This window comes from Artemia sp. Qi Xiang Cuo, chromosome 3 (genome assembly GCF_049724085.1).
Source record: "Artemia sp. Qi Xiang Cuo chromosome 3, ASM4972408v1, whole genome shotgun sequence".
Lineage (NCBI taxonomy): Eukaryota > Metazoa > Arthropoda > Branchiopoda > Anostraca > Artemiidae > Artemia > Artemia sp. Qi Xiang Cuo.
The window spans coordinates 6829823-6856901 of NC_142796.1; the positions used below are offsets into that span (position 1 = coordinate 6829823).

The window sequence follows — 27079 nt, forward strand, 5'->3', positions numbered from 1 at the left end:
CAAAACTTAAAAAAAAATATTAAGGGAAAATTAGAAAAATAAGCTTAAACTTATGGCAACAAACAGCTTAAGAAGATAGAGCTTTCTTTTGAAGCTGTGGTAGTCTGAAATTTAACAGATCACTAATGTTTGAATATTTTCAGACAAAAGCGTTGTCAAATTTAACTACTTATTTGTGCCAATTTTTTTGGACGATTCAACGTGGCAACAGTGACTAAGATGTTGTAAAATTCTAAAAACTTCACAATTTTGAAACAACCAAAATACAAATTGCGGAAAATCCCTGTTTTCAAGTATGAATAGATCTAAGATGGGTCTAGAAGATGGGACAAGAAATGTTTGTATTGTATTCCTTTGCACGCTAAAGCCAATGGAAACGGCACTTTATTTGATTCTCAAAATACGTTATAAACGTATTAACTTTAAAACATATTAGTATGTTTAACACGTTTTAGCGTTTGAAACGTCTTGGTGTGTTTAAAACCTAAATAAAATATTGTATAAAACGTTTTGTCCTTTTTTTCAACCAATATTTTCTTATTTTTAAATATAGAAAACGAAGCACCGAATATCTCTCTAGTGTAATTTATTCTCTTATCACTCCTTTAAATCCTATCATATGGCCGTTTCAATTCAATTTAAGTATAAGCGAAAAATTGCAGTTTGGCTTCTGAAATTAAGACGTTTTCCCTTTTTCCTGCCAATTTTTCTTGAAGTCTACTAAAGATGACACTAGATGATGTTTAAGCTCCCCTTTGCCTGATTTTCGAAAGACAGAAAGCACCTGAAGCACCTGTATAATTTATTGTCCCTGATTTTAATTCTGTCTCTTAGCCTTATCACGCAGTATTAATGAGACTAGGGAACTTTCCCCCTAGTAGCTGTCCTACTGTTTCCTTGAAAGCTCGTTCCTGGGGCCAGGTTTCATCGTAATTTTCCGGTAAGCAAGAAAAGCAAAATTACAGGAAAGACCAAATATCTGTCTAGTCTATTTGTAACATCAAGGTTATTTTAGCTGAAAGGTTCATTTGACAATATTTCTTTATGTCTTCACAAAAAGTTGTGAAGTAACCCTAGGTTAATTGAACAAGTATTGACTCTTTTTTCAGCGCTAATGGCCTTTTTACACGACACTAAAAATATTTCCTAATTTCGCTCTTAATTTCTGCTAAGGAGCTTTTAAAGCCTGTAAAAAATATCATCAGGATGCTACAACTTAGAATGCTTATACACAAATGGTGTAATGCAGATTCTGCCTTGTTATAACCCATGCATTAGAAGATTAGAAGAGACCGCCCCTCCCTCTTCTGTATTAGTAGATATGATAAGATTAGAAGAAGCCATGGCCTACTCCCGTTTCGAAACAATATCAATTCCAAAAATTAAATACTAATAGTACATGGAATTCCAGCATGTAATAGTCTATTGATTCAGTACCAAATTGAAATAATTTCTTCGATCCCACTGCTTTTCTATTTACAACTGTAATGAAAATATATTAAATACGGGTATAAGTTTTTAATAGGAAAATTAATAATAAACAAGACACATTTTTAGATTAATAATTTAAATAATTTTAAAGTTAAATTAAAAAATTTATTTTAGAAATCAAAATACAACTTTTTTAAATCGGAAAAAATTGTGGAACTAAACAGAAAAAGATATAAAAGTTTTTAATGCATTTTCACTACAATAGTAGCCTATACTAAAATGAATTAAGAAAATTGTACTAAAATGAATAGAGAACGGGGTGTTATTTTGGTGTTATTACTGCTAATAGCCTCATTTATATTATTGTTTTAAAATGAAGGATCCTTATTACCATTAATTAACAATTGAGACAAACCGCCGCAATAATTTAGACGGGACTCAAGCTTTCCTCCATTTGCAAAACTTTTTTCTGAAAGTTCCTTCTGAAAGTTACTTTCTTCTGAGCTTTACTATTCCTGTCACGACAGGACTACTATTCCTATTGTCTTTTGTCTAGTCCTCTAACTTTCTAAAGAAAGTTGTCTAACTTTCCGATTATCTGTGTCTTTTTCTGTCTTGTCTGTTTCTAGAAATCAAGGTCATTTTGCTTGAAAGGTTCATTAAGTAAGATCTCTTTATCTATGCTGTGAAGTAACACTAGACTAACTGAACAAGTAATTATTATTTTTTCAGTGCTAATGGCCTTTTTTTACAAGACAATGGAAGTAGAGGAGGGGGTGTTACTCGTGACAGAACCACGTGGTTTATGGTTTTCTCACTGAGAATGAAAAAACAGGAATTTTCACACTTGAAAAACCAGGAATTTTGATGTTTTTATGGTTTTTGTCAGTGAGAATGAAAAAACAGGAATTTTCTCACTTGAAAAAACATGAATTTTGTCACATTTATGGTTGTTTTCATGGATGGATATGTGTGTTGTTCAATTTATTTGATGTTTTTCATGGATGTCAAAAGCAATTCATGTCTGTTTTATGTTTTTTGTCAGTGAGAATGGAAAAACAGAAACTTTCTCACTTGGAAAACCATAAACCACGTGGTCCTGTCACGAGTAGCACCTGTGCGGTCGACCTCAATTCACCTATCGTGACTCAATAATTCCCCTTAGAAACAACAAATTAATTTCCCCTTTCTTGACAGATCAATCAATCAATGATATCATCTGTCAGACTTTAAAAATTTTCATCTAGAAATATTTCTCCAGGAATAGATCCAAATCATTAATGTCTTTGCCTCGGGAACAGTTCTGCTGGTCGAACTCCAAAGGATATTAGTAACCACAGGCCATGGAAACAATTCTCCAAGTAACATCTTAGCGATGAATTGTTTTCGCGCGCGAAAAGGTTTCTTATAAATTTGAAATGTGCCAGCGCAGGGATGCCAAACAAAAGGAACACGCTGACTTTACGTTTAGGGATTATTTGGGCGAAACCGTTTTAGACAGGCTATGGAACTATTTCGGCGAAACAGATAGAGACATTTTAAAAGATGATTTTTGAAGAGATTTTAGAAGAGAATTTAATGGTGAAACTCTGTGGTCATTATAGTAAACAAGTTCTATTTGAACAGTGTTGCGAGGTCCTCTACCCCAACCCCAAAGGGTTCCAATCCTCCTACCCCAACCCCGAAGGAAGCCCCCGGTCCTCAAAGGCCCCCCAAACTCCCAAAGGGCCACCGGCACCCCCAAAGGCCCACCCAGACCCCCAAAGACCATCCCCGGACCCCCCAAAGGCCCATCGAGCTCCCAAAGGACCAACGGGGTCCCAAAGACCCTCCACCGGTCCCCAACTGCCCCCCGGACCCCCAAAGGCCCTCCATGTGCCCCAAAGGCCCTCCCTGTGCCCCAAAGGTCCTCCCTCGGCCCCCAAAGGTCCTCCCCCGGTCCCCAAAGGTCCACTGGGCTCCCAAAAGACCACCCAATTTATTTGATGTTTTTCATGGATGTCAACAGCAATTCATGTCTGTTTTATGTTCTTTGTCAGTGAGAATGAAAAAACAGGAACTTTGTCACTTGGAAAACCATAAACCACGTGGTCCTGTCACGAGTAGCACCTGTGCTGTCGACCTCAATTCACCTATCGTGACTCAATAATTCCCCTTAGAAACAACAAATTAATTTCCCCTTTCTTGACAGATCAATCAATCAATGACATCATCTGTCAGACTTTAAAAATTTTCGCCTAGAAACATTTCTCCAGGAATAGATTCAAATCATTAATGTCTTTGCCTCGGGAACAGTTCTACTGGTCGAACTCCAAAAGATATTAATAACCAAAGGCCATGGAAACAATTCTCGAAGAAACATCTTAGCGATGAATTGTTTTAGCGCGCGAAAAGGTTTCTTAGTAATTTGAAATGTGCCAGCGCAGGGATGCCAAACAAAAGGAACACGCTGAATTTACGTTTAGGGATTATTTGGGCGTAACCGTTTTAGACAGGTTATGGAACTATTTCGGCGAAACAGATAGAGACATTTTAAAAGATGATTTTTGAAGAGATTTTAGAAGAGAATTTAATGGTGAAACTCTGTGGTCGTTATAGTAAACAAGTTCTATTTGAACAGTGTTGCGAGGTCCTCTACCCCAACCCCAAAGGGTTCCAATCCTCCTACCCCAACCCCGAAGGAAGCCCCCGGTCCTCAAAGGCCCCCCGAGCTCCCAAAGGGCCACCGGCGCCCCCAAAGGCCCACCCAGACCCCCAAAGGCCATACCCGGGCCCCCCAAAGGCCCATCGAGCTCCCAAAGGACCAACTGGGTCCCAAAGGCCCTCCACCGGTCCCCAACAGCCCCCCCGACCCCCCAAGGCCCACCATGTGCCCCAAAGGCCCGCCCTGTGCCCCAAAGGTCCTCCCTCGGCCCCCAAAGGTCCTCCCCCGGTCCCCAAAGGTCCACTGGGCTCCCAAAAGACCACCCAATCCTCAGGGGCCCCGGATCCCCAAACGCCCTCTCTGGTCCTCAAAGGGCCCCCGGCCCCCAAAGGTCCCCCGGACCAGAGAAACGCTGCCGGGATGCGCCGTGGGCCAGGAAAGCGCCGCAGGATGTGCCGCAGGGATGCGCCGCGGGTCAGGAAAGCACCGCAGGGGATGCGCCGCAGGGACAGATCAATCAACCAATGACATCATCTGTCAGACTTTAAACATTTTCGCCTAGAAACGATTCTCCAGGAATAGATCCAAGTCATTAATGTCATTGCCTCGGAAACAACTCTTTTGGTCGAACTCCAAAGGATATTAATAACCAAAGGCCATGGAAACAATTCTCCAAGAAACATCTTAGTGATGAATTGTTTTAGCGCGGGAATCAGGTTTCTTATTAATTTGAAATGCATTAGCGCAGAGATGCCAAAAACAAAAGGAACAGACCCCCAAAGGCCCTCCACTGGTCCTCAAAGGTCCCCCGGACCAGAGAAGCGCCGTCGGGATGCGCCTTGGGCCAGGAAAGTGCCGCAGGATGTGCCGCAGGGATGCGCCGCGGGGTCAGAAAAGATCCGCAGGGGATGCGCCGCAGGGGATGCGCCGCAGGGAGGCACCGCAGGAAAGCGCCGCAGGATGTGCCGCAGGGATGCGCCGCAAAAAAAAAAGTAAACTAAAAAGTAAAAATTTCGATCACAGAAGGGCACCCTCCCACAAAGGTCCCCCAAACACCCTCCCCGGGGCCCCCAAAGAGTCCCCTCTCCATTTTTTAATATTTTTTTATGGCTTTATTATATCCTTTCTGAACAAGTTCCATTCATAATGTCATTCCTAAACCCATTTTCCAACCTCAAAGAGTCCCCATCCCCAATTCATAAATACTTTCTTGAATTTTTTAACATGGTATTTTTTTAACTTTTTACGTATCTTAAAATGACATGAAATATGCGTACGGCTCTACCAATCGTACTCTGTGCTTCTTCATGGACACGACGCGGCTTTTCCACTGGTACTCTATGGCAGGTTATCGACACTAGCGAGTTTATTGCATGCATTAAATCAGTATTTTTTACGCAGTGGAAGGAACAACACACAATTCATATCTGTAAAAAGTGAAGATGAATTATTCGACGAAAGTATGCGCACATGAAAAAATCATTGTCGTGTTGAACGCTGACAAGGAGAAATACCTGAACTATGAAACGAGTGCAAGTGGAGATCTTATTGGCAATGTATGCACACGTTGTCATAACAGTGAGGAGTTAAATTCCTTTGGTGTACCCAAGAATTTCCATCATGCAGGTGGTGGATATGCGAGAGTAACATTACCAGAGAAATTAGTATTCAAAGAGAATGCCAACTTAAAAATAATAGTTGATGAAGAGGGACAACTTCTAGCTAATGGTTCTGGTAGTATGTTAGCCGTTGATAGATCTTATCGCAATTCTTCCGGTGTTAGCATTCGAATGAAAGCAAAAGGAAAAAGAAGACAAGCATACAGCTGCATCAACATCATAAATCATATCATGTCAATGTGCCAAAACTGCTATCTATGTAAAAAATAATGTGACAATAGACAGTGAAATCGCAGGCAGAATAAAAAGGACATTAGCAGACAATATCATCAATGAATATAAAGATGAATTGACGGAAAGTGAAGCGCAAGTGTACTAATAATGTATAATAATGTATTTAACATATTTTTATATCATTATTCTACATGTCCTTATTTCATTAAAAATATCTTATGCATTATTTTGTTAAGTGTTCATTATTTTTAGGGTATGCTAGAACGTCAAACGTTCAGAATATCTATTAATAAGGTCAGAGATGTAAGAAAAATAATTTTAGAGATAATGATACTACTAGCAGGCTCAATTTTTCATAGAAGATAGAAAAGTTCAAGTTCTCTTCTGAACTTTACCAAAGAACACAATTCAATTCTAATTTCACCAGAGAAAATAAAAAGCTTACTCTTTACTTTTAAGTTCACCAAGACATAAAAAATTTAAAGTTCACTTCTAAATTTTTCCGTAGAAGATAGGAAAAGTTATACTATGATAGTGATTATTTTCCATGAAGATAAAAAATTTCACTTTAATTCTAAATTTTCTTAAATTCAGTTCCGACCTTTCTCAAAGAGATGAAAAAATTTAAAGTTCTATTCCAAATATTTCCCCGGAAGAAGAAAAGTTCAACTTCGATTCTGAATTTTCTCATTGAAAATGAAATAAGTTATTGATCAATTCTATTTTCCCAAAATAATATAAAAATTTTCCACTTCACTTCGGATTTTCTCAAAGAGATGAAAAATTTAAAATACTATTCCAAATTTTTCATAGAAGATAGAGAAGTTCAAGTTCTCTTCTGAATTTTACCAACAAACACAATTCAATTCTAATTTCTGCAGAGAAAATAAAAAGCTTCCACTTCAGTTTTAAGTTCACCAAGACATAAAAAATTTAAAGTTCTGTTCTAAATTTTTCTGTAGAAGATAGGAAAAGTTATACTGTGATAGTGATTATTTTCCGTGAAGATAAAAGTTTCACTTTAATTCTAAATTTTCTTAAATTCAGTTCCGACTTTTCACATAGAGATGAAAAAAATTTAAATTTCTAATCCAAATTTTTCATAGACTATTGGAAAAGTTATACTTTGATCGTGAATATTCAAGTTCTCTTCTGAATTTTACCAAAGAACACACTTCAATTCTAATTTCTCCAGAGAAAACAAAAATCTTCCACTTCAGTTCATTATTTCACAAAGAAATAAAGAAATTTAAAGTTCAATTCTAATTTTTCGGTGGAAGATAGAAAAAGTAATACCATACTTGTGAATATTTTCACGGAAGATAAAAAGTTCTAGTTCAATTTAAAATTTTCTCAACGAAGTCAAGGAAAATTCAAGTTCTCTTCTGAATTTTCTCAGTGAAAAAGAAATTAGTCATTGTTCATTTCTATTTTTCCAAATAATATAAAAATTTTCCACTTTAGTTCAGATCTGGATCGAAGAGATGAAAAATCTAAAATACTGTTCCAAATTTTTTCAACAAAGCGAAGAAAAGTTCAAGTTCTCGTTTGAATTTTACCAAAGAACACACTTCAATTCTAATTTCTCCAGAGAAAATAAAAATCTTCCACTTCAGTTCTTTATTTCACACAGACATAAAGAAATTTAAAGTTCAATTTTAAATTTTTTGGTGGAATATAGAAAAAGTAATACAATACTTGTTAATATTGTCATTGACTATATAAAGTTCAAGTTAAATTTTAAATTTTCTCAACGAAGTGAATAAAAGTTCCAGCTCATCTTATTAACTTTGAAAAAGAACACTTCAATACTAATTTCTCCAGAGAAAACAAAATTCTACCAATTCAGTTCATTATTTCACAAAGACATAAAGAAATTTAAAGTTCAATTCTAATTTTTCAGTGGAAGATGGAAAAAGTAATAACATACTTTTGAATATTTTTACGGAAGAAAAAAGTTCTAGTTCAATTTAAAATTTTCTGAACGAAGTCAAGGAAAGTTCAAGTTATCTTCTGAATTCTGTCAATAAAAAAAAAAATTAGTCATTGATTATTTCTATTTTTTCGAAATAATATAAAAATGTTCCAATTTATTTCAGATCTGTTTCGAAGACATAAAAAATTTTAAGTTCTGTTCTAAATTTTTCACTGAAGATAAAAAAGTTAAAGTTCTCTTCGGAATTTTATCAAAGAACACACATCATTTCTAATTTCTACAGAGAAAGTAAAAATCTTCCACTTCAGTTCTTTATTTCACAAAGACATAAAGAAATTTAAAGTTCAATTCTAAATTTTTCGGTGGAAGATAGAAAAAGTAATATCAAACTTGTGAATATTTTCACGGAAGATAAAAAGTTCTAGTTCAATTTAAAATTTTCTCAACGAAGTGAAGAAAAGTTCAAGTTCTCTTCTGAACTTTACCAAAGAACACACTTCAATTCTAATTTCTCCAGAGAAAATAAAAATCTTCCACTTCAGTTCTTTATTTCACAAAGACAAAGAAATTTAAAGTTCAATTCTAAATTTTCGGTGGAAGATAGAAAAAGTAATATCATACTTGTGAATATTTTCGCGGAAGATAAAAAGTTCTAGTTCAATTTAAAATTTTGTCTACAAAGTCGAGTAAAGTTCAAGTTCTCTTCTGAAATTTTCCAAAGAACACACTTCAATTCTAATTTCTCCAGAGAAAACATAAATTTTCCACTTCAATTCTTTATTTCACAAAGCCATAAAGAAATTTAAAGTTCAATTCTAAATTTTTCGGTGTGAGAAATAAAAATCAATACCATACTTGTGTTTATTTTCATGGAAGATAAAAAAGTTCTAGTTCAATTTAAAATTTTCTCAATGAAGTGAAGAAGAATTCATGTTCTCTTCTGAATTTTACCAATGAACACAATTCAATTCTAATTTCACCAGAGAAAATAAAAATCTTCCACTTCAGTTCTTTATTTCACAAAAGACATAAAGCAATTTAAAGTTCAATTCTAATTTTTTCGGTTGAAGATAGAAAAAGTAATACCATACTAGTGAATATTTTCATGGAAGATAAAAAGTTCTAGTTTAATTTAAAATTTTCTCAACGAAGTGAAGAAAAGTTCAAGTTCGGTTCTGAACTTTGCCAAAGATCATACTTCAATTATAATGTCTCCAGAGAAAATAACAATCTTCCACTTCAGTTTTAAGTTCCCCAAATAAATAAAAGAAATTTAAACTTCTATTCTAAATTTTTAGGTGGAAGATAGAAAAAGTAATACTATGACTGCGATTGTTTTCAATGAAGGTAAAAGTTTCACTTTATTTATAATTTTTCTTAAATTCAGTTCTGATTTTTCTCAAAGAGATGAAAAATTTAAAGTTCTGTTCCAAATTTTTCTCTAGAAGATAGAATAAGTTATACATTGATTGTGAATATTCGACATGAAGATAAGGAGCATCACTTTAATTCTGAGTTTTCTCGAGGAAGTGCAAAATGTTCAAGTTCTCTTCTGAATTTTCTTAAAGAAGTGAAAAAAAAGTTAGCTCAGTTCTAAATTTTTCATAGAAGACAGGAAAAGTTATACTTTTATCGTGAATATTCGAGTTCTATTCTGAATTTTACCAAAGATCACAATTCAATTCTAATTTCCCCAATAAAAAATTTAAAGTTCAATTCTAAATTTTTCAGAGGAAGATAGAAAGAGTATGGTTAGGTTAGGTTAGACTAGATTAAGTTAGGTTAGGTTGGGTTAGACTACGTACGCTTCACTTAGGTTAGCTTAGGTTAGGTGAAAGACATACAAAAAATTAGGTGTATGATTAGGTCAGGTTAGGTTAGATTAAGCTAGGTTAGGTTAGGTTAGCCTAGATACGTTTCACTTAGGTTAGTTTAGGTTAGGTGAGAGACAGGCAAAAAGTTAGGTATATGATTAGGTTAGGTTAGGTTAGATTAAGTTAGGTTAGGTTAAGTTAGGTTAGGCTAGGTTAGCCTACGTACGCGCGCGTACGTAGGCTAACCTAGCCTAACCTAACTTAACCTAACCTAACTTTGGTAAAGTTCAGAAAAGAACTTGAACTTTTCTATCTTCTATGAAAAATTGAGCCTGCTAGTAGTATCATTATCTCTAAAATTATTTTTCTTACATCTCTGACCTTTTTAATAGATATTCTGAATGTTTGACGTTCTAGCATACCCTAAAAATAATGAACACTTAACAAAATAATGCATAAGATATTTTTAATGAAATAAGGACATGTAGAATAATGATATAAAAATATGTTAAATACATTATTATACATTATTAGTACACTTGCGCTTCACTTTCCGTCAATTCATCTTTATATTCATTGATGATATTGTCTGCTAATGTCCTTTTTATTCTGCCTAAGATTTCACTGTCTATTGTCACATTATTTTTACATAGATAGCAGTTTTGGCACATTGACAAGATATGATTTATGATGTTGGTGCAGCTGTATGCATGTCTTCTTTTTCCTTTTGCTTTCATTCGAATGCTAACACCGGAAGAATTGCGATAAGATCTATCAACGGCTAACATGCTACCAGAACCATTTGCTAGAAGTTGTCCCTCTTCATCAACTATTATTTTTAAGTTGGCATTCTCTTTGACTACTAATTTCTCTGGTAATATTACTCTCGCATATCCACCACTTGCATGATGGAAATTCTTGGGTACACCAAAGGAATTTAACTCCTCACTGTTATGACAACGTGTGCATACATTGCCAATAAGATCTCCACTTGCACTCGTTTCATAGTTCGGGTATTTCTCCTTGTCAGCGTTCAACACGACAATGATTTTTTCATGTGCGCATACTTTTATCGAATAATTCATCTTCACTTTTTACAGATATGAATTGTGTGTTGATCCTTCCACTGCGTAAAAAATACTGATTTAATGCATGCAATAAACTCGCTAGTGTCGATAACCTGGCATAGAGTACCAGTGGAAAAGCCGCGTCGTGTCCATGAACAAGCACAGAGTATGATTGGTAGAGCCGTACACATATTTCATGTCATTTTAAGATACGTAAAAAGTTAAAAAAATACCGTGTTAAAAAATTCAAGAAAGTATTTATGAATTGGGGATGGGGACTCTTTGAGGTTGGAAAATGGGTTTAGGAATGACATTATGAATGGAACTTGTTCAGAAAGGATATAATAAAGCCATAAAAAAATATTAAAAAATGGAGAGGGGACTCTTTGGGGGCCCCGGGGAGGGTGTTTGGGGGACCTTTGTGGGAGGGTGCCCTTCTGTGATCGAAAGTTTTACTTTTTAGTTTACTTTTTTTTTGCGGCGCATCCCTGCGGCGCATCCTGCGGCACTTTCTTGCGGTGCCTCCCTGCGGCGCATCCCCTGCGGCGCATCCCCTGCGGCGCTTCCCAGACCCGCGGCGCATCCCTGCGGCGCATCCTGCGGCACTTTCCTGGCCCAAGGCACATCCCGACGGCGCTTCTCTGGTCCGGGGGACCTTTGAGGACCAGTGGAGGGCCTTTGGGGGTCTGTGGAGGGCGTTTGGGGGCGCGGGTGGCCCTTGGGGCGCTTGGGGGGCCTTTGAGGACCGGGGGCTTCCTTGGGGGTTGGGGTTGGGGGATCGTAGCCCTTGGGGGTTGGGGTAAGGGGATCGGTACCCTTTGGGGTTGGGATAGAGGACCTCACAACACTGTTCAAATGAAACTTGTGTATTATAACGACCACAGAGTTTCACCCTCAAATTCTCTTCCAAAATCTCTTCAAAAATCATCTTTTAAAATGTCTCTAGCTGTTTCGCCGAAATAATTCCATAACCTGTCTAAAACAGTTTCGCCTAAATAATCCCTAAACGTAATTCAGCGTGTTCCTTTTGTTTTTGGTGTCTCTGCACTAATGCATTTCAAATTAATATGAAACCTGATTACCGCGCTAAAACAATTCATCACTAAGATGTTTCTTGGAGAATTGTTTCCATGGCCTTTGGCTATTAATATCCTTTGGAGTTCGACCAAAAGAGTTGTTTCCGAGGCAATGACATTAATGACTTGGATCTATTCCTGGAGAATCGTTTTTAGGCGAAAATTTTTAAAGTCTGACAGATGATGTCATTGGTTGATTGATCTGTCCCTGCGGCGCATCCCCTGCGGTGCTTTCCTGACCCGCGGTGCATCCCTGCGGCACATCCTGCGGCGCTTTCCTGGCCCACGGCGCATCTCGGCAGCGTTTCTCTGGTCCGGGGGACCTTTGGGGGCCGGGGGCCCTTTGAGGACCAGGGAGGGCGGTTGGGGATCCGGGGCCCCTGAGGATTGGGTGGTCTTTTGGGTGCCCAGTGGACCTTTGGGGACCGGGGGAGGACCTTTGGGGGCCGTGGGAGGACCTTTGGGGCACCGGGGGGGCCTTGGGGGCACTGGGTGGGCGTTGGGGGGTCCGGGGGGCAGTGGGGGACGGGGGGAGGGCCTTGGGGACCCGGTGGGTCCTTTGGGAGCTCGTGGGGCCTTTGGGGGGGCGGGGTATGGTCTTTGGGGGTCTGGGTGGGCCTTTGGGGGCGCCGGTGGCCCTTTGGGAGCTTGGGGGCCTTTGCGGCCCGGGGCCGTCCGTCGGGGTTGGGGTAGGAGGATTGGAACCCTTTGGGGTTGGGGTAGAGGACCTCGCAACACTGTTCAAATAGAACTTGTTTACTATAATGACCACAGAGTTTCACCATTAAATTCTCTTCTAAAATCTCTTCAAAAATCATCTTTTAAAATGTCTCTATCTGTTTCGCCGAAATAGTTCCATAGCCTGTCTAAAACGGTTTCGCCCAAATAATCCCTAAACGTAAATTCAGCGTGTTCCTTTTGTTTGGCATCCCTGCGCTGGCACATTTCAAATTAATAAGAAACCTTTTCGCGTGCTAAAACAATTCATCGCTAAGATGTTTCTTGGAGAATTGTTTCCATGGCCTTTGGTTATTAATATCTTTTGGAGTTCGACCAGTAGAACTGTTCCCGAGGCAAAGACATTAATGATTTGGATCTATTCCTGGAGAAATGTTTCTAGGCGAAAATTTTTAAAGTCTGACTGATGATGTCATTGATCGATTGATCTGTCAAGAAAGGGGAAATTAATTTGTTGTTTCTAAGGGGAATTATTGATTCACGATAGGTGAATTGAGGTCGACAGCACAGGTGCTACTCGTGACAGGACCACGTGGTTTATGGTTTTCCAAGTGAGAAAGTTCCTATTTTTCCATTCTCACTGACAAAAACCATAAAACAGACATAATTTGATGTTGACATCCATGAAAAACATCAAATAAATTGGGTGGTCTTTTGGGAGCCCAGTGGACCTTTGGGGACCAGGGGAGGACCTTTGGGGGCCGAGGGAGGACCTTTGGGGCACAGGGAGGGCCTTTGGGGCACTTGGAGGGCCTTTGGGGGTCGGGGGGGCTGTTGGGGACCGGTGGAGGGTCTTTGGGACCCCGTTGGTCCTTTGGGAGCTCGATGGGCCTTTGGGGGGTCCGGGGCTGGTCTTTGGGGGTCTGGGTGGGCCTTTTGGGGGCGCCGGTGGCCCTTTGGGAGCGTGGGGGGCCTTTGAGGACCGGGGGCTTCCTTCGGGGTTGGGGTAGGAGGATTGGAACCCTTTGGGGTTGGGGTAGAGGACCTCGCAACACTGTTCAAATAGAACTTGTTTACTATAATGACCACAGAGTTTCACCATTAAATTCTCTTCTAAAATCTCTTCAAAAATCATCTTTTAAAATGTCTCTATCTGTTTCGCCGAAATAGTTCCATAACCTGTCTAAAACGGTTTCGCCCAAATAATCCCTAAACGTAAATTCAGCGTGTTCCTTTTGTTTGGCATCCCTGCGCTGGCACATTTCAAATTAATAAGAAACCTTTTCGCGCGCTAAAACAATTCATCGCTAAGATGTTTCTTGGAGAATTGTTTCCATGGCCTTTGGTTATTAATATCTTTTGGAGTTCGACCAGTAGAACTGTTCCCGAGGCAAAGACATTAATGATTTGAATCTATTCCTGGAGAAATGTTTCTAGGCGAAAATTTTTAAAATCTGACAGATGATGTCATTGATTGATTGATCTGTCAAGAAAGGGGAAATTAATTTGTTGTTTCTAAGGGGAATTATAGAGTCACGATAGGTGAATTGAGGTCGACAGCACAGGTGCTACTCGTGACAGGACCACGTGGTTTATGGATTTCCAAGTGACAAAGTTCCTGTTTTTCCATTCTCACTGACAAAAACCATAAAACAGACATGAATTGCTGTTGACATCCATGAAAAATATCAAATAAAGTGGGTGGTCTTTTGGGAGCCCAGTGGACCTTTGGGGACCGGGGGAGGACCTTTGGGGGCCGAGGGAGGACCTTTGGGGCACAGGGAGGGCCTTTGGGGCACATGGAGGGCCTTTGGGGGTCCGGGGGGCAGTTGGGGACCGGTGGAGGGCCTTTGGGGGAGTGGTCCCCTAATTTTGTACGGAATTTCTGCCCAGGGGGGCTTTTAAGCATATTCTCTCTTCGTAAAAACTTAAGTCCCTGGTCTGGCTCTTTCTAGAATCGGATATGTGGACCCGGGACAGTGTTAGTCTGGATATAATATTGGGGTAGCAGCCTTGTAATTTAGGAATCCAAAAGCATCCAAATTCTCAGTAAAAGCTCGCTGACTTTTTGGTGGGAAAAAGAACAACTGAAATAGATGATACGATCTCCCTCGATTTATGTCAAGCGGAAACCACGTATCTGGAAACCACGATTTCCACTTTTTGACAGAGTCCTATTCGCCAACAAGTTTCGCGTGAAAATCTGGAAACAACGTGTCTTTGATGAATATGAAGGGTTGTCAAGCGGAAACAGCGTATCTGGAAACCACGATTTTCCCTTTTTGACAGAGTTTGCCAACAAGTTTTGAGTCAAAAGCTGAAAAACAACGTGTCTTTGATGAATATGGAGGGCTGTCATTCGGAAACAGCGTATCTGGAAACCACGATTTCCCCTTTTTGACAGAGTTCGCCAACAGGTTTTGCGTCAAAAGCTGAAAAACAACGTGTCTTTGATGAATATGGAGGGCTGTCAAACGGAAACAGCGTATTTTGCAGCTTCTGCCATTTTGATAAGGTGAGATGCATCGTTTCTGCTTGATACTGACGATATAAAAAAGCAACCATGAATACTTTTTGAGAAAAATAAATGTTTTATAAATAAATAATAAATAATTTATATGAATTTGTTTTTTATGCACGATAGTTTTTATAACTGTAATTAACGCCTCATTGGTCACCTCACTGCACACCTCAGATCATGAGGTAATTATATTTTTCAGGAGACGATAAAGCTTATTTCTTGATACAGCTTAGCATAAAAATTTTGATATGAATTGTTAAGATTTTTTGAGATTTGAGATTTGTTGAGAATTGTATGAGATTGTTTTGTAACCTTGACATGAAAGCACTTATAGTATCTTACTTTCACTTCCCGCCACCCCTCTAGTGATGAAAACACACATTGTTTAGGAAGCGATATAGCTGATTTGTTTTAATTAAACTTTTTATTTAATATGAATTCTTTATTGTTGAATCGCGGAAGTATTCAATTTCAGATTATTTTTAAGAAACTAGAAGTTGAGGAATGAAATTAGCTTGGGATGCACGAAAAGTTATTTTGGCAAACAAAAAAAATCTTTAAAGATAACACCTTTACAAGGTTTGCTTACGACCGAAAATAACACAAATAATTGTCCTTCCCGTCCCCCATCGGTACCCTGTAATCTCTGGTAGTAGCATACCATCTATAACATCTATATGCCGTTCATACAATTTTCGTGAGCACTGAAATTAGGTAGTGACATCCCCAATTTTTGATACTTTTACATTTGATACCTTACTTCATTATTTACAGGATACTAATGGTTGCTTAACATGAAATAAAAAAAAAATTATAACAATAACAGTTAATGTGCCATGCTACGTGACCTTATTATCCTGTATTGCATTTTTGGATTCAAATGTTGGCTATTAGTAACACCGTAACTATAACTAGCACCCATTGTTCACCTCATTGCGCACCTCAGACCATGAGAAAACAGTATTTTTCAGGAGGCGATATAATGTATTTCTTGATACATTTTAACATCAAATCTAACCCCTGATAATGAGAAAAAAACACATTGTTTAAGAAGCAATACAACTTATTTGTTTTAACTACATTTTTTCCTTAATACAATTTTTATTTTTGAAACGCAGCAGTACGCAATATTCGGTCCTTTTTCATATTAAATAAAAAAACAAGTTTTTTAAACAGAAAGTAAGGAGCGACATTAAAACTTAAAACGAACAGAAATTATTCCGTATGTGAAAGGGGCTGTCCCATCCTCAACGCTTCGCTCTTTATGCTAAAGCTTTTTATTTTATTTAAAAAATAAAATTTTGAGATAGAGTCAAACTTTAGCATAAAGAGCGAGGCGTTGAGGAGGGGATAGCCTTTTTCATATACGGAATAATTTCTGTTCGTTTTAAGTTTTAATGTCGCTCCTTACTTTCAGTTTAAAAAACTTATTTTTTTATTTAATTTATGATCGTTTTTGAGTTAATAAAGCTTTTATTTTGGCTCACCGTCATTGAATAATTAAACAAATTTGCATAAAAATTTTACTTTTCTTTTGCTAAATGGCTGTCTCTACATTTGGTTCTGACGTAATTTACAAATTAACATACGTAACCCTAGTCAATACCTTGCTCTTTAAGCTAAAGTTCAAATTTTGTTCCAATTCTTTAAAAATGACCTCTTAATCACAAAGGCCGTTAATTAGAATAAATAGCTCTTATGAAAGTACTAAAAAATCTTTGGCTTAAAGAGCGAGGCATTGACAAGAAGGTGAACCCAATCATATAGCTAATATTTTTGTTCGTTTTAAGTTTAGATATTGCTCCTTACTTTCAGTTGAGAAACTTGTTTTTTTTATATTTAATTTTTGATTTTTTTTTTAAATAATGATGGGAAATCCGGCACCCCCTTCATAGCAATTTCCCTTCCCCCATGAAAAGATCCTTCCATATAACCCCCGACCCACCCCCACCCCGCACTACCAGAAAAAATTCCCCCTGAAAACGTCTGTATACTTCCCAATAACCAATACTATATGTTAACATTGGGTAAAGTTCATAACTTCCAGCCCTCCCCCTGGGGGCTTCGAGGGATTAAGTCATCCTAAAAGACATAGTTGTAATATTTTCGGCCATGCTGAACAACATGGCTATCTCAAAATTTTCATCGCGTGACTTTGGGAAAAAAATGAGCGTGGGGGGGGCCTAGTTATCCTTCGTTTTTTTTGGTCACTTAAAATGGGCACTAGAACTTTTAATTTCCGTTCCAATGAACCCTCCAACAATATTCTAGGACCACTGGATCGATACGATCACCCCTGGGGAAAAGAAAAAAACAAAAAAGAAACAAAAAAACAAACAAACACGCATCCCTGATCTTTCTTCTGGCAAAAAATGGAAAATTCCACATTTTTGTAGATAGGAGCTTGAAACCTCTACAATAAGGATCTCTGATATGCTGAATATGATGGTGTGATTTTCATTAAGGTCTTATGAATTTTAGGGGGTGTTTCCCCCTTTTTTCGAAAATCAGCCAAATTTTCTCAGGCGCGTAACTTTTGATGGGTAAGACTAAATTTGATGAAACTTATATATTTGAAATCAGAAGTAAAATTTGATTCTTTTGATTGGTATGAAAATTCCGTTTCTTAGAGTTTCGGTTACCATTGAGCCGGGTCACTCCTTACTTACAGTTCGTTACCACGAACTGTTTGAAACCGGAAGGCGAGAAAAAAATTAGGATGCTCGAAAAGATATTTTTAGTAAAAAAAATTCAATAAATAAGAAAAAACTTTACAAGGTAAATGTTACTATATTTTTGGGTGGTGCATTCATTTTATGCTTGTTTCATGGGGTTTCATGGGGTTTTGTGGAGTTTCAAATAGTTCTTGGTAACGAATTGTTAGTAAGGACTGACGCGGCTCAATAGTAACCGACACTCTAAAAAATGGAATTTTGATATCAACATTATGCTGATTCTAAATAAACAAGTTTTCATCAAGTTTAGTGGTACCCGTCAAAGGCTACAAACTTGAAAAAATTGTCTGGTTTACAAAAAAGGGGGAACACCTCCTAAATGAAGCGTATTGAGCGAATGAAAGAATCCTACTGTAGAGGTTTCAAGCTCCTATCTGCAAGATGCGTGGAATTTTGTATTTTTTGCCAGAAGGAAGATCACGGATGCGTGTTTATTTGTTTTGCGTTTTCCAGAAATGAGCGTATCGACTTGGTGGTCCTAGAATATCGATAGATTGCTCATTTGAACGGAAATTAAAAGTTCTAATGCCCTTTTTAAGCGACCAAAAAGATTGGAGGGCAACTAGGCCCGCCCGAAGTCTTTTATTCCTCAAAATCATCCAATAAAAATTTGGAGATAAATATTTTGTTCAGCATAGTTGAAAGGCCCAATCACTATACCCTTGGAGATAACATGGTGTCCCACAGTCTCAGGGGAATTTTTTTTTAGTTATAAAAATTGTCCATTATTTACGTATAGTATTTGCTATTCAAGTGGCGGGGGGGTCGCCACATTTTTCAAGTGGCTGGGGTTCTGCTGGGATGTTTCTCCATGGGAAGAATTTTCCACGGAGAGGGAATTTTTCAGGGGGTGAACTTTTCGGGTGAAATTTTATGTTGGGGGGAATTTGCAAGAATTTCTAAACGAAATACTTTTTATATGTCTTGATTTCTCTTTGCCTACTCAATTTTACAACTAGAGATATTAAGGGTAATTGTCCGGGGTAAATTTTTATCGGGATTGAATTGCCTAGATGAAATCTCCAAGGAGAGGGGGAATTTTCTGTGGAAGTGAGCAAGATTTCCTGGCATTATTTGAAAAACGATCAGAAATTAAATAAAAAAAAACACAATTTTTTTCAACTGAAAGTATGGAGCAAAATTTAAACTTAAAACGAACTGAAATTATTACGTATCTGAAGGAATTCGCCCCCTCCTCAACACCTTGCTCTCTACGCTAAAGTTAGAATTTTGTCCCAATTCCTTAAGAACGACTCCTGAAACACAAGGGTCGTTTAATTAGAGCAATAAGAAGCTTTTTCAAAGGTTAAAAAAAACTTTAGTGTGAAGAGCGAGGTGTTGAGGAGGGAGCACCCCCCATCATATGTGTGATAATTTATGTTCATTTTAAGTTTTAATGTTGCTCCTTACTTTCAGATGAAAAAACATATTTTTTTATTTGATCAAACAGTTCGTGGTAATGAACTGTAAATAAGGAGCGACCCGGCTCAATGGTAATCACACAACGAAAATCACACCATCATATTCAGCGTATCAGAGAACCTTTTTGTAGAGGTTTCAAGCTCCTATCTACAAAAATGTAGAATTTTCCATTTTTTGCCAGAAGAAAGATCACGGATGCGTGTTTATTTGTTGTTTTTTTTTTGTTTTTTTTTTCTTTTCCCCAGGGGTAATCGTATTTACCCAGTGGTCCTAGAATATAGCAAGAGGGCTCATTGGAACGGAAATTAAAATTTCTAGTGCCCTTTTTAAGTGACCAAAAAAAATGAAGGGCAACTAGGCCCCCTCCCACGCTCATTTTTTTCTCAAAGTCACCCAAAATCTAATAAATATGTCTTTTAGGATGACTTAATCCCCCTCCCCAGTTCCCAGGGGAAGGGCTGCATGTTATGAACTTTGCCCATTGCTTGCATATTGTATTGGTTATTGGCAAGTATACAGACATTTTCAGGAAGAATTTTTTTCTGGTGGGGGGGGCTGGAGGAGGGGTTTACTCGGGAGAATCTTTCAGTGGAGGATGTTTCTTTGGGGTAAGGGACATTTCTATGAAGGGGCGCCGGATTTCCAAGCATTATTTAAAAAACGATCAGAAATTAAATAAAAAAAACAAGTTTTTTCAACTGAAAGTAAGAAGCAACATTAGAACTTAAAACGAAAAGAAAATATTGCGTGTACGAGGGTGGTCTCCCCCAAGTCAATACCTCGCTCTTTACGCTACAGTTTTTTTTTTTAGTGCTTTCAAAAGAGCTATCTATTCTAATTAAACGGCCTTTGTGATTCAGGGGTTTGTGAATTAAACAAAACTTTAACTTTTAACGTCAAGAGCACGGTATTGACTAAGGGGAGAACCCCCTCATATACATAATAACATATATGTAATAAACAAAACAATAAAAAAAACAAGCGATACGGCTCAATAGTAATCTAAACTTTTAAAAACGGAATTTTTATGTCAATAAATGTATCAAAAGAATGGGCTTATAATGCTGATTCTAAATATATACATTTTATTAAATTTAGTATTACTTATCAAAGGCTACGAGCCTGAGAAAATTTACCTAATTTTTTAAAGAGGGGGGAAACATCCCCTACAAGTGAAGAGTTTTAATGAAAATCACACCGTCAGATTCAGCGTATCAGAAAACCCTATTACAAAGGTTTCAAGCTCATATCTGCAAAAGCCTGCAACTTTGTATTTTTTGCCAGAAGAAAAATATACGAATATAGAAGTTCGTTACGTAAGTTAATTTGTAAATTACGTCATAACCAAATTTAGAGACAGTCATTTAGCAAAAGAAAAGTAAAATTTTTATGCAAATTTTGTTTACTTATTCAATGACGGTGAGCCAAAATAAAAGCTGCAATAATTAAAAAACTATCAGAAATTTAAAAAAAAAACAAGTTTTTTAAACTGAAAGTAAGGAGTGACATTAAAACTTAAAACGAACAGAAACTATTCCGTATATGAAAGGGGCTGTCCCCTCCTCAACGCCTCGCTCTTTAAGCTAAAGTTTGACTGTCTCACAAGTCTTATTTTTTTTAAACAATGAAAAACTTTAGCGTAAAGAGCGAAGCGTTGAGAAGGGGACAGCCCCTTTCATATACAGAATAATTTCTGTTCGTTTTAAGTTTTAATGTCACTCCTTACTTTCAGTTTAAAAAACTTGTTTTTTTTATTTAATATACAAAAAGAGCGATTATTAAAAATGGTTGGTCTAAAGCTCTTTGTTTTGAGTTGATTCATTTAGGATTCATCGATTTATGTATAGTATCGCGTATAAACTCACCTTCTTTTAGGAGGTATGATTAAATGGGTTTTTTTATGATTTGGAGGATGAAGGTATCTAAAGCCACAAAGATATATTAATTTCCACAGTTTTCGCCAGAGGTTATTCAGGTAAAATGGGATGAGAGGAAAGGCCACATTTGCTTCCCACCAGTTCTGACTAAGATCTGATGACCCAGCCTAGCAGATATGTGGCCAAAAAGAATTTACAGAAGGTCAAAGCACATATGGACCTTCATGAGACACATCTGAGATATTTAATCTTTTTTCCGACCAATTTTTAGTTAGGATTTGGTAACCGATTTGGCAATATGTTCTATTAGGAACAATTCAAGAATTTTTCCCCTTTCCCTCTCCCACAAAGTCCACACGAAGCCTGCATCCTTCTTGTCTGGTATTTGCACAAATAAAATTAATTTAAACCCCCTCCTTCCTTGGAGAATATCTTCTGTCCAAAAAACCAAAAGCTCTTAGCAGACGATTTATTTTCGCTTTCCATAGAGTTTGACTGCGAGCTTATTTCAGGCCTAAATATTAGGACTTTTTTCACATTTAACATATTGAATTCATTTATTTTTTAAGAAAAATATATCTCCTTGTAATCCGTGGCCAAATACAAACTTTTTGCAGAAATCGCTAGAGAACTTAATTTATTATTGGGAGGGAGTTCTTAAATCGTAGATAGGGTTTTTCCTGTACAATCAAGTTAGGTAATTCCATTTTTAGTCTTTAAGGAATTTTTAAGCTTCACATCGTCCCTACTTTTTAGGGTTGGAAAGTACTTCAAAGATTGTCTAAATACCTTTCTTAACTTAGAAAACTTCTTTATTTACTTCAAGTTTGGTTTAGAATAGAATTCTTTTAAGCCCCGTCTTATTCACCGACTGTTCAAATATTCACACGTTTTGTTGATTGGACGATGTGAAATCTAGCAGACTCTTCAAACTTTGATTCCTTTTAAAACTTACCTTGAGAGCGTTCAGCTCCTCGTAATGTTTACGTGTAGACCTTAGTACTCCCTATGTTTCCAGATGTACCCAGGGCATCAAGGACGAGCACACAATCATCACTCAGATTATCTGCTGCAGTGATGTCCACCCATTCAAATTCAACGCTGGTTGGCACGCTGGATTGAAAATCTATTGTCCGAGAGGCATGGGTTTGATTCCTGGCGTGGCCGGTGGTTTGGAACAGGAGTCAGTGGCAAAACTCGGTAATCTCAGCCAGACTCGACCCAACTCTAAATGGGTACCTGGTTAATCTGGTGAAGGTAAACAGGAAGGCTGTACGAAAGCACAGGATGGCTGGCCCCCAACCCTCCATTGTACTTCCTGGCTGAAGGGCCATGAAAAGGAGATCAGCACTTCTGGTTTGGCCTTTGAGGGTCTAGTGCCGTCACGCGTTCTAGTTAAACGGTGACGCACAGGTTAGGTAGATTTAGACAGTTGGGAAAAAAAAATCGAACTCTGATCCGTAACATAAGTTAACTGAATATTCGCCCCCATGAAGAAACTTTTTTTTCATTAGACAAGACGAGATCTAGTCGTGTTGGTGGGTATTTGCACAATTAAAATTAATTAAAACCCCTTCCTCCCGTGGAGAATATCTTCTGTCCAAAGATCCAAAAGCTCCTATCAGACGGCTTATTTTCGGTTTCCATAAGGTTTGACTGATATCTGATAGTTTATTTCAGGCCTGAATATTCGGATTTGTTTCCCATTTTAACATATTGAATTCGTTTTTTTTACGACAAAAATATACATGGTACGTTATATTTCAATTCTCTTTCTGGTCTGTGGCCAAATACATAATTTTTTGTAAAAGTGCATAATAGCGCTTTTCAACCACTCAAAACGTTGTTGTACTAGGGAAATGAAAATTTCAGAAATTGCTAGAAAACCTAATTTATTAGAGCGAGGGAGTTCTTAAGTCGTAGGTAGGATTCTTTCTGTACAATTAAGCTAGGCAATTCCATTTTTAGTTGTTAAGGGATTTTTAACCTTTACATCGTCCCTACTTCTTAGGCTTGAAAAATTCCTCAAAGATATGTCTAATTACCTTTATTAACTTAGAAAACTTCTTGATTCTTTTTTTAGTTTAGTTTAGAATAGGATTCTTTTAAGCCCCGTCTTATTCACCGACTGCTCGAATATTCACCCATTACGTTGATTGGACGAGGTCAGATCTAGTAGACTATTCAAACTTCGCCTCCTTTCAAAACTTAGCTTGAGAGAATTCAGCTCCTCATACTGTTTGAACGTAGATCTTAGGAATCCCTCTGCCTCCAGAGGTACCCAAGGCATCAAGGACTAGCCGCCAATCATCCCTCTGATGCAGTGTTGTCTACCCATTCTAGTTCAACGATGGTTGGCTCGTTGGGTTGGGAATCCTTTTTCCGAGGGGCATAGGTTCAATTCCTGGCCTGGCCAGATATTTGGTTTGGGACAGGGGTCAGTAGCGTGACTGTGTAAGTTCAGCCAGAGTCGTCTCAGCTCTAAATGGGTACCTGGAGAAGTATGGGGAAGGTAAGCACGAAGGGTGTGCAAAAGTAAAGGATGTCTGCCCCTCCCCTTACACTTCTTGGCTGAAGAGCCACGAAACGGAGATCAGCAACACCGGTTTTGACCTTGAGGGTCTAGTTCCGTTATACATTTAAGTTCAACAGTGATTCACAGGTTAGGTAGATTTAGACAGTTGGGGAAAGAAAAATTTGAACTCTGATCCGTAACATAAGTGAACTGAATATTCACCCCCATGAAGTAACTTTTTTTATTAGACAACACAAAATCAGGTGGACGATTCAACTCATACTAGAGCCTAGCTCAACCTCGTTCAGCTTCTCGTATTGTCTGTAGTTAGATAGTGTAGAGATCAGTAATTTATGAGCTATAATCCGAAACAAAAGCAAAACGAATGTTCGTCCACATGAGGAGGTCTTTATAATCGCAAGACACGAAAGCTGACTACCGAACAAAAGTTTACTCCTGCTAAAATCTGTCATAAGAGTGTTTAGCTCCTCGTGTTGTGTGCATCTAGGTAGGGCTATTTCTGTACATTTAAGTGAGGCAATTCCATTTTGACAGTTCAATCGAAGCTTCAAAGAACCCTAACCTTAAATTTAGCGTGATGAGCCTTTTACCGATAAGCCACTTTTTTATTAGCAATATATTATTACCTTTCTTACCTACCAGCAGAGCATTGACTTCTTAGTCAAGCACTATGTATTTAGTAGCTTCAGGGGGTTGGTAGTTTGTCGATTGATGACATCTACTTTGATGTAATAAAAAATAACGTTACGATATTTTTCTTGTATAACTTATAAAATTTCATAATCTCTTGTGTGTCTAACTTTCAATGCCGTTGTTAGTTCTACTCTTAATTTTCAGTATATTTTAAAGATAACTTTTTTATTTAAAGTAAGAACCGTATTTTTGGTAGATGGAAAATATCATTTTTGCACTCCCAACATTTTAAATGTTTTTCAAACTTCATCCATGAGGTCCGACCTCAACGCCCTGATAGCTTGTAAAATGATTTTGAATAGACTCTCAGAGTCTACGCCGAGCTTGTTTGGTATCTAAAAAAAGAAGGTCAGGAAATTTCTAACTAGTAACTGCGTTTTTTCTATTCCCTTGACCAGATGCTTATGGATTGGTTGCGTTCTTAGGCTGTGTTTTTCGTTATGTTTGAGGTGGGTGACTTGATTTTCTCTGGTGTTCGTATTTAAAATATTATTAGGAATAGTGTTTTTTAGTTATTTTTTATCCTCTATCTATCAATCAATCAATATCTTTATTGCCAAAAAAACACACAAGGGTTCAATATGGAGTAGATGAGAAGACAAAAAAAAAGAAAGAAGAACACACTCACAAAGAAAACTTAACTACCAAGAATAGATTCAAATATTTCTACTAACACATAGCAGGATGGAGGCTGTTTGTCCTATCAAGCCTAGAAAAATAGCGACAACGACGATGCTCAGCCATGGTTAGTGGCTCAGTTAAGCCGTAGAATGACACTAGTCTTTTGTTTCTAGTCCATAGGGGTATGCACAAGAGAAATTTCGCGAAAATAAAATATACGGATTTAATAGTCTTTTTATCAGTAGCCGTAAACATATTCCAAAATGGAGTCAATGCGAGGACATGGGGCATTGCAAAAGCGTTGTAGACATGGGCAAGAATCCGCTTGCTGTAAAAAGCTTTACAGCAAACTAGCACACCAAACGCTTTTCTAAGTTTCTCATTTAGATGGAAGATATGGAGAGCCCTTGTCGTTTTTACAGTATCCCCTATCGGGATACCGAGATAATTAATACAAACAGATAACTGAACACTCTGATTTCTTAACTGTACGCATCCAACAGCACCAACAGATTTGCCGAAAGTAAGGACCTTACTCTTCGAAGCATTAAAATTGAGACCAATTTCGGCATATTCCCTACTAAGCACAGAAAAATTCTCCTCAAAAAACGATACATTTCTACTTAAATTCAGGATGTCGTCAGCGTAATTGAGTATTCAAAGGTCCAAACCTTTAAAAACAAAAATAATTCTAGTTTTTTCTGGGGTGAAACCACACTATTATCATATAATGGTGGCCAAGTTACACCATCCTGGCGGATTCCTTTCCAAACTCGAATTATGGCTTTACACATTACGGAACCTTGACGAGTAGGTACTTTCACGACAACACATAACCTTGCATACAGATTTTCAAGTACCTGCACAACTGAACGGTTGAGGCTTCGCTGCTGCGCACTATACAGCAAATGGGAATGCACACTAGAATCGAAAGCACGAGATACATCATGAGCCGCAAGGACGAAGATCTCGTCACTATTATCAATATCCATCAGAACGTTGGCAAGTATATAATGCACATGGTCCGTCTACAGCCTCCCTTAAATCCAAACTGGTTGTCAGGAGTTGAACAAGCCTTATTTATGTCCTTAATCACTAGTAACTCCAGCAATTTACACAGAAAACAAGAAACTGTTATAGGCCTAAAAGAACAACATTGCCGGGTATCCATCTTTTTCGAAATAAAAGTCATTGTACCAACACAGAAAGAATCGGGGACAATACCAGAATTAAAAATGATTTGGTAAAACAAATGTAGATGCTGCAGCAGCTTATCACTTGCATGTAATAGATGAAAACCACATAATTAATGATAACCACGAGAGACCTTTTTTCGAAGGTGAATGATAGCACTATAAATATCAGAGGTCGTACCTACAAAACCAACATCCGATTCAGTATCAACTAGGCTATCCACTAGCAGTGATTCATAGCGGGTTTCTTACACTGGATCAGGTGGAGAAAATCCACTGGTGAAATAGTTGATCCAGTCACTATCACTTGGAAGCTTTGAAGCGACACCTTTTGACTTTTTTCCCCCAATGAACCTCCAAATTTCATTTGGGTTAGTTGCAAGACGCTCGCTCATGCAGTCAATAATCTCAGCTTTGTGATTGGCAAAATACTTAGTAAAACGACGTTTGGTATACAACCTTATGTCATTAATGGCACCAGATTTCGGCCGGTCGCAATTATTCCGTATTTGGTGCAAAAACTTTAAAGATTTGCAACTTTGCTGTAAAGCCGGATTTATCGACCAGCCAGGTATTTCTGAACCCGAACAAACTTTACGTACAGGAAAGGCCCAACGCTCAGCACAACGCATTGCATGTGTGATTCCACTACAGTAAATGTTGATTAGAATTTTTTCACCGTCTCGGTGAGGACTGAGGATTATTGCAGCAGTTAAAAAGGGACCTTAATTTTGTCAAGTGTGGCATCAAGCTCTGCTTTATACACAATAGCATTTATTTTCTTCCAGTCACATTTGAATTCCGACTTCTTTTTTTTCATCGTTTTAAAGAGAACACTGTCAATAACAAAGGAGTTGGAGATTGGTAAATGATCCGATACCGATATGCTAAAGTCAACATGGCTTGAGCCATTTGCAGTCACGCTCCGGAGTTATGGATATAACATAGAGGTTGGACAACATACAGGATGGACAGAGCAGAC

At 37.8% G+C, this 27079-nt stretch overlaps 1 protein-coding gene across 1 annotated transcript in view; it reads left to right on the plus strand.

The window, feature by feature from the left end:
• The first annotated feature begins 310 nt into the window (after positions 1-310).
• Positions 311-27079, plus strand: part of LOC148953704 (uncharacterized) — a 47779-nt gene continuing 21010 nt past the window's right edge. The window contains exons 1-2 of the mRNA XM_089085814.1: positions 311-337; positions 14904-15014. Of these exons, the coding sequence (XP_088941940.1) occupies positions 311-337; positions 14904-15014 (138 nt within the window). The remainder of the gene's footprint in view (positions 338-14903; positions 15015-27079) is intronic.